Source organism: Nicotiana tomentosiformis, chromosome 11 (genome assembly GCF_000390325.3).
Source record: "Nicotiana tomentosiformis chromosome 11, ASM39032v3, whole genome shotgun sequence".
In the NCBI taxonomy this organism is placed as follows: Eukaryota; Viridiplantae; Streptophyta; class Magnoliopsida; order Solanales; family Solanaceae; genus Nicotiana; species Nicotiana tomentosiformis.
Window position 1 is genome coordinate 21581424 of NC_090822.1, and position 8252 is coordinate 21589675.

The window sequence follows — 8252 nt, forward strand, 5'->3', positions numbered from 1 at the left end:
AGAATAGAGTCGACTCTCTCAGTTTAAAGCCATTACTACTACTCTTTCCTTTCTCTCTACGCGTTTTCTTTCTCTTCTTCGCCTCTTTTTAATCTTTTCTCACTTTACTCTTTATATCTATATATAGTTTCACTACACTTTTTGTTCAATTGGCTTATATAAGGATTTTCCGCCGATCACTTCAATTTTCAGCTCCGATCAAATCAAATTCGGTGAAATTCTAAAAAAGGTATGATATTTTTCCCCTATCTCTCACTTCTCAATGTAATTTCATATGGGTATTGATTAGTTTTAGCTTTACGATTGAGTTTAAGCCTTTTTGATCGTTGTATAGTAATAGTCACGTGTATATGTTTGTTGATATTTCACTGTGAAAATTTCATCATTGCCGGCTTTGACTCTGATCTATTCAAATTGTTAATAACAAACTGACAAAAAGGGTTTAAAGTTCTTAATATTACTTATTAAAAAAAAAGAGTTCTTATTTTTAGATTATCTATCTTTTTAATTTTTTATATGTTAGATAATTCCTATGTTCTGTTTTATATGACACAATTACAACATGGGAAATCAAATAAATTTTCATACACTCTCTTATAGATTTTTTTATAAGTACACTCTCTGAATGCAGTAACGGAGCCAGAAATTTATACAAAGGGGATTTAAAAAATATTAGAATGTCACACGATGTCGTAAAGGAATATTTGAATCCCCTTTGCCACTTCACTAGAATTTACGTTATGTCTAGGGGATTCAAAAAAATCATTTTTCCGCTATTTACACACACGGTGTAATTTTTCAACAAAGGGGATTCGTTTCTGAATATTTTTAATTGTAGAAGTTGTGATTTGTAGTACTTTTCTGAATTTACTTTAGAAGATTTGACCCTGGAACTCCGAACCTCTTCATCCTTTTCGTGACAGGTGGAGTATATATATTTTTCATTCTAGTCGTAATCAATTTGAATAACAGAAAGACAATTTTTTTTGGAATAAATGACTTGAATTTTGCCTTTTTATTTGTTTTTGTGAAAGGTGATCAAGGATACCAAGTTATTGGATCAGGATCTGTGATATAATTGGTGATGGCTCCGAGTATTAGGAAGGCAATTGGGGCAGTGAAAGATCAAACTAGTATAAGCCTAGCTAAAGTGGCCGGCAATGTTGCGCCAGACCTCGAAGTATTGGTTGTGAAAGCAACCACTCATGATAATGAGCCAGCAGATGAGAAATATATTAGGGAGATTTTGCACTTGACGTCCCATTCTAGAGGATATGTGAGCGCTTTTGTTTTTGCTGTGTCGAAGAGGTTAAGTAAAACCCACGATTGGGTTGTGGCGTTGAAGGCCTTAATGCTTGTGCATAGGCTGTTAACTGATGGAGATCCTGTACTCGGGCAAGAGATCATGTACGCAAGTCGGAGGGGGATGAGGGTCTTGAATATGTCCGATTTTCGTGATGAAGCTCACTCTAACTCGTGGGATCATTCTGGATTTGTTAGGACTTACGCCTTTTACTTGGATCAGAAGCTTGAGTTTACGGTCTATGATAGGAAGTTGAATGACGTTGATGACAAAAAGAGGTTTGAAGATGGTTATGGGATGGATAGGAGAGAGAGGTCCTATAGCGAGTTTGATGAGTCCGCTGGAAGGGGAGAGAAAAACGGTGTGACACCGGTCATAGAAATGAAGCCCGAGCGGGTTTTAGAGAGGTTGAATCAATTGTTTCAGCTTCTTGATAGGTTCTTGGCTTGTAGACCGACTGGGGCAGCAAAAAATAGTAGGATGGTGCTGGTGGCATTATATTCGCTAGTGAAGGAGAGCTTCAAGATTTATGCTGATATTTGTGAGGTATTACAGTTTTTGTTGGATCGGTTCGCAGAGATGGAGTATGCCGATTGCGTCAAGGCGTTTGATGCTTATGTTAATGCTGCAAAGATGATCGATGAACTTGTGGGAATTTACAATTGGTGCAAGGATATTGGGATTGCAAGGTCATCCGAGTTCCCAGAAGTGCAAATCATCACTGATAAGCTTTTGGGCACGCTTGAGGGCTTCTTGAGAGAGAGAGCAAATAGGCCAAGGAGCCCCGAGATAAGTCGGGTGGAGAGTTCATTAGCAGTTGAAGAGGAGAAACAACCAGATATGAATGAAATTAAAGCTCTTCCACCCCCAGAGAATTACATTTACACTCCTCCTCCTCAACCTGGACCTCAGCAAAGGCCAGATACTCAGCGGGTAACCGAAAACTTGGTTAATTTGAAGGATGATGGAGTGACAGCTGATGGCGAGGGTAATAAAATGGCGTTAGCTCTGTTTTCTGGTCCGGTAGCCAATGGAAATGGCTCGTGGGAAGCATTTCCGTCTGATGGAGAGGCCGGACAAGTAACTTCAGCTTGGCAGACACCGGCAGCTGAGATTGGCAAAGCTGATTGGGAGTTGGCATTGGTAGAAACTGCCAGTAATTTGTCAAAGCAAAAGGCTGATTTAGCAGGTGGTTTTGACTCACTCTTGTTAAACGGGATGTACGATCAGGGGACTGTGAGGCAGCACGTGAGTAATACTCAGGTGACTGGTGGGAGTGCCAGCAGCGTGGCATTGCCTGGACCAGGCAACAGTTCTAAACCTATGCTCGCTTTGCCTGCGCCTGATGGGACAGTCCAACCAGTAGGGAACCAAGATCCATTTGCTGCTTCACTTTCTGTGCCACCTCCTTCATACGTCCAAATGGCGGAATTGGAGAGGAAACAGCAGTTGCTAATGCAGGAACAACAGTTGTGGCAGCAATATGCGAGCAATGGGATGCAAGGCCAGATGGGTTTGTCCAAACTTGCTGGAACTACTTCAGGATACTACGGTGCTGGTATGCAACCATCAATGCCTTTTGGGATGCCACAAAATGCTGGAATGGGACAGCCAGCAGGTTATTACTTTACTCCCCTCTGAATCACCTCCTGGAAAATATATGGTATTTTTGCTGCATTGCAGTTTTTGTTATGTTTTGAAGTCATACAATATTATCCTATTCTTGAAACTTATTATCAGCTCCTCGGCAATACCTAAGATGTGTATTCTGACATTTTGCGAAAGTGAGTTAAAGAATGGCTTATTGGCAATGAAAACATACATAAGTAATTTTTAGATGTATCCTTGCTGTTGAAATTTTCATTTCCATTTTCTTTTTCAATATGTGTTAAATTTAAGCTTTCATTGCTGAGCTTGAGTCCAAATCCATAGGTCTAAATGGACTTTATAAAGCTTAGGATTTTCCTTCTGAAAGAAATAAAATTGATAATGAAGAATAAAAATAAATGAAGAACAAGACACCAAGAGTCTGTTGTTCCAGGTATTATCTCTCAGCTCTCATGATTTATTCTTGTTCTGTTTGCACATTCAGAAGGGGAGCTTTGGAGCAACGGTAAAGTTGTCTTCGTGTGGGTCACCGGGTTCGAGCCGTGGAAGCAGTCACTAATGCTTGCATTAGGGTAGGCTATCTACATCACACCCCTTAGGGTGCGACCCTTTCCCGAACCTTGCGTGAACGCGGGATACCCTGTGCACTGAGGTGCCTGTTTGCACATTCAAGCATAAGTTTGGGCTTTACATTAAAATTGCTAAGAATGTTTGAAAAAAAAAAAAATATTGGAGTCAAAGTTTCCAATTGCTGATTGCTGAAAATTGAAAAGTGACACCTAATACACAGATTTGCAGATAATGTGCAACTTTACTTCTAAGAGTGGTAAATTCAAAGGATCTTGACTTTTGACCCAATAAGCTAATTTTAATAGAATTGACCCACAATAGAGGATCTTGCGTGTTGCTAGAGACACTATGCTTTTGTTTCAAAATTTCTCATTAACTTAAATTCTTAGAAATTTTTGTAGAGCTTGGCTTTTAAATTATTATTTAAGAAATAATTTTTAGTTAAAAAAATACTTTTAAGAATAGATGTTTATTTCTACATAAATTTTAAGTTTTAAGAGTTATTTTATTAAGAAATTTTTTAGATTGAAAAAGAATCAAATAGACCACACATGGTGGTGAACAACATGTCATTTTGAACATTCTGAACCGTTGGACTACCTCACTCAATTGTGTTAAAGATATTCAAAATATAATATATAACTATATAAAGTAGTATTTAACTTATATACGCAGTATAATTTTTCGACGAAAGGTGTGCGCTTACTGGCATGAAGACATTTACAAGAGAAAATCTGATGAAAATCTAATGTCTGCGAAATTCTAACTTAAAATGAATGTCTAAACCCTGCTAATACAAATAAGTTAAATTCTTTGCGCTTAAAACTTAAAAATCCAATGTTTAAACCCTGCTAGCCACATAAGTAATTGGGTATTGTGTAGACAGAACTTACCCATACCTTTAAGATATGAATTTTCAATATAATGCGAGAAAGAATAACAATAATAGCAACAATAAACCTAATGTAATCCCACAAGTGGGGTCTGAGAAGGGTATGTAGTGTGTACGCAAACCTTACTCCTACTTTTAAGAAGGCAGAGACAGTTTTCGATAGACGCTCGGCTCAAAAAAATAGAGGAAGGGGCACTGAATGCGAGAAATAATTCAGTAGAAAATTGGGACAGTGATGTTATTGGATCAAGGCTGCAATAAAGCACCCGTAAGAGGTAAAGATAGCCAAACTTATCACAGAAACATTACTCTCTGTCACTAGCATGAAATGGTTTAATACTAGGCTCAAGAATCCCTAAAAGGTCTGTTTGGATCTTTACTGAAGCAAAAATAAATAAGTACAAAAAAGTTAAACTCTTTAACATGAAAAATTGGTAATCTACCCAGTGGCGAAGCCAGAAAATTCAATAATGGTGTTCAAATTTTGAACACCCTTTGCCAGTGGACTATGCAAGAGTGTTCAAAATCTATTCTTAATCAATAACAAGTAATATTTTATCTTATACGTAGTATAATTTTTCGGCGAAGGGTGCTTTTCAAATTTCACAATTCTTATGTACTATTGTAAATCCTTGTACTATTGTAAATCGCGCACTAAATTTAATTAGGAAAAAGGTCGGATTTATCCTTGTACTATTGTAAATCGTTTATATTTATCCTTCGTTATACTTTTTTATCATATACCTCCCTACTGCTACCAAAGTACATAAAAACCACTCCAAACCTAACTGTTGTCCCTGTGGCACCTTGACCCCTTAAATAAATTGCCACATAACAACCAATATCAGTATTTCAGTCAGAACACAAATCGATCCTCAAAATTTGACTTGTAATATCTATTCAATTTCAGCAACCGTATTAAAAGTTTGCAAATGACGAACTGGAGTTTCAGGTGCAAATTCTTCGAAATACTGCTAATTTTTTTAGCTCAAAAGTGATCTAAATCTTCACCATTCAGTCCCAAAATCTAGATATGAATTCTTCAAAATGTTTCCGATTTTTGAAATATTACTCAATAATAAATTCTAATATTTCATTAGATTAGATTCTAATGTTTCAATTGGTTGTTGCTATCCCTATAATAAATTTCATTGGTATAATATTCTGAGATCTAATATGTTTGATGTTCACCTCATTAATAATCTATCAAAATAAGAAAGCTTCTTCTGTATAATAACAAGCATGTATAATTATTACCTTAGTAATTAAGTAGCAAGTAGTTACACATGACTTTCCAAACAAAATTTAATTAGGAGTTTCTAAAACAACTTTTTTGTTAGAAACTTCGGGTTGGTGTTTTTATTTAGGAAAAATACATAAACAATTTAGCCCCAACTTTAAGTGAGGAGGTTGTGGCTTGGTGGCTATCGTGGAAGGGCGGCGGCGGCTATGGTTTGACTGGGGAGGAAGAAAGTGGGTCCACATAAAAAAAAGAGAGTATAATTTTAAGGATCTTTACGTGCCCAAAGTTGTGTGATAATCAAGCATTTTGCTATGTCAGTTTAACTGTTTAAGGGATTCATCGTATATACTTAAAACAAGTTGAAGGGTCTGGATTTTCAACCAGTTGGTGTATTCAACTAACATTTGAGACGAACTTTAAGTGTCCGTCTATGTATTTCGCCTTTTATTTATAGATATTGATGACTCTGAATTGAAAAAACATTTCAGAAAAAAAGAATAAAAGCCAATAATACTTTTTTTGCAGTAAATTGTAAGTGTAGTCGAAAAATATTGCTCAAAGAGTAAATCGTTTTCATTCAAAAGGTGTAGGGCATATTGTCTATCATTTTCTTATACTAATATAGTTCGGATTGTCTATGTCAGAGCCGGCTTCATTGTATTTAGTTTACAATTCCATCATTTATATACATTCTTGTTCCATTGTATTTAGTTTATTTCCTTATTAATCCGTTTAAAAAAAAAAAAATATTTTCCATATTTTTTTGATGGGAAGTTTTTAAGTTACACGGATGCTAGATCTATTTAAAACCACAAATTTTAAAAATTTTATGCGAAATATATAAATACTCCTTTTAAGTTGTCCACAATGATCAAATAGATAGTTTAATTGTGCTAATGACTAGATAGACATCGGCTAATGATAGAACAGGGAGAAAATGATCTCTTACTACCAGTTCAATTTGGATAGAACCTACAAAGTACGAGTTTTACTAATTGATCTACTTTGTTATATTATACCAATCATCTATGAAAATGTTCATATAACTCGAAAAATATTTATATGATCCATAACATCGATCTCCCCCTAAAACTAGCTAATATTCTAAATTAATGTACTTAATTTGATTAACATGATCCAATAAGCTAATTTTAATAGAACGGACCCACACTACAGGATCAATTTTAATTACTTCATTAGCTATTGAACTTCCGAGTAAAATAAGGCTGATTAAATGTATAAGAGATGTTATTCGAGTTTCATAAATGGTGAGCCTTTTTTCTTTCTAAGGTTTTCTTAGTTATTCAAAGCAATTCAAAATTGAAAAATGAGTCAGAACCAAGGTTAATTAACTGTGCTATTGGATCAAATTAATATGGTTGAACATGTATACGGTCGAAATCGCGCTCGTGGTGCATCCTAGCCTCCGACATAGGGGTGGCTAGTGGGCCGGTTAGGACCGGGACCGGCTCAGGACTGCAAGCCCACATGGGAGGTGGTCCTAAACGGTCCTAACCGGATAGGACCGGGACCGTGGGGTGGTGGGCCGGGTAGTGGGCCGGTCTCATAGGGGAGCCCGCGAGATCGGGACCATTTAGGACCGGGACCGGCTCAGAAGTGGGCCGGTTCAAGCGGTCCTAAACGGGCCCAACGGATAATTTTTTTAAAAAAAAATTTTGACCGTTTGGCCATTTAAAAACTAGCCATTTGGTCTGCCAAAATAGTCGTTGGCTATTTGCAAAATAGCCATTTAACCCCCCAAATTTTATTTTAATCCCAAACTTTTTATAATTACACTTTTCCCTATTTTTAACTATAAATACCCCCTCATTCTTTCATTTTTCTCACAAAATCATCAATCTCTCTCAATCTCTCTCTAATATTCTTCTATAATTGCTTACTTAATTGTTACAATTTGTGCAAAATTGTGAAGTTGGTGAATTGAAGTCTTCAAGTCTTCAACGATAATTATTTTTCAACAAGTTATTCGTCAATTCGGTAAACTCGTTCCAACGCTTAAGTTTTAATATTATAGTTTTGTTTGTTTTATTTACTTTGCTTGATTAATTAAGATGGCTTATTCCCTAAAAAAAAATATTTAGTAAAAATAAGGGAAAATCCAAGAGTGGTGAATCTAGTGGCCAATCACTTCCTCCTCTACTTTCCCCGGCTCCCCGGCCGAAACCTGTTACCCGTCCTACACCTGCTATTCTTGATAGCGATAATAGTTTATTACAATTTACCGAGAGTCAATTTTGCCATAATATTGCCCCCGGTGAACAATTAAACCATGAATATATGAATACTCTTTATGGTAATCCAACTATTGATGAAAATGATGATGAAGAAATAGATTTTGATGAAACGCAACCGGATAACGATACACCCACTAGTCCTGCTCCTGAAGTTAACCCAACTAATAATAATCCAAATGATCCCCCGTCTGACCCTCCTGTTACTGCCCCTACTTTTTCTAGACAATCTTCTAAACGGGCAGAAACATATCTTGTTTGGCCATTTTTCACTCAACTAAGAGAAAAAATAGGGCTAAGTGTAAAACTTATGGCAAAGAGTTAGTTTTTAAATATGTTAGAAGTCGGGGGAGGACGGGAAGTTTGACTAGACACATATTGCTA

General features: G+C 36.4%; 1 protein-coding gene across 1 annotated transcript; it reads left to right on the plus strand.

Annotated features, from left to right (window-relative positions):
• On the plus strand, window positions 1–3145 carry LOC104091447 (putative clathrin assembly protein At2g25430). Its single transcript, XM_009596780.4, has 2 exons — window positions 1–229; window positions 1035–3145. Exon 2 carries the CDS (start codon window positions 1085–1087, stop codon window positions 2942–2944), a length of 1860 nt encoding a protein of 619 aa, XP_009595075.1. The 5' UTR covers window positions 1–229; window positions 1035–1084; the 3' UTR covers window positions 2945–3145.
• The last annotated feature ends 5107 nt before the right edge of the window (window positions 3146–8252 follow it).

Bases quoted from the DNA above. Each gene is read 5' to 3' on its own strand.
- LOC104091447 (XM_009596780.4), top strand. From the start codon at position 1,085: ATGGCTCCGAGTATTAGGAAGGCAATTGGGGCAGTGAAAGATCAAACT.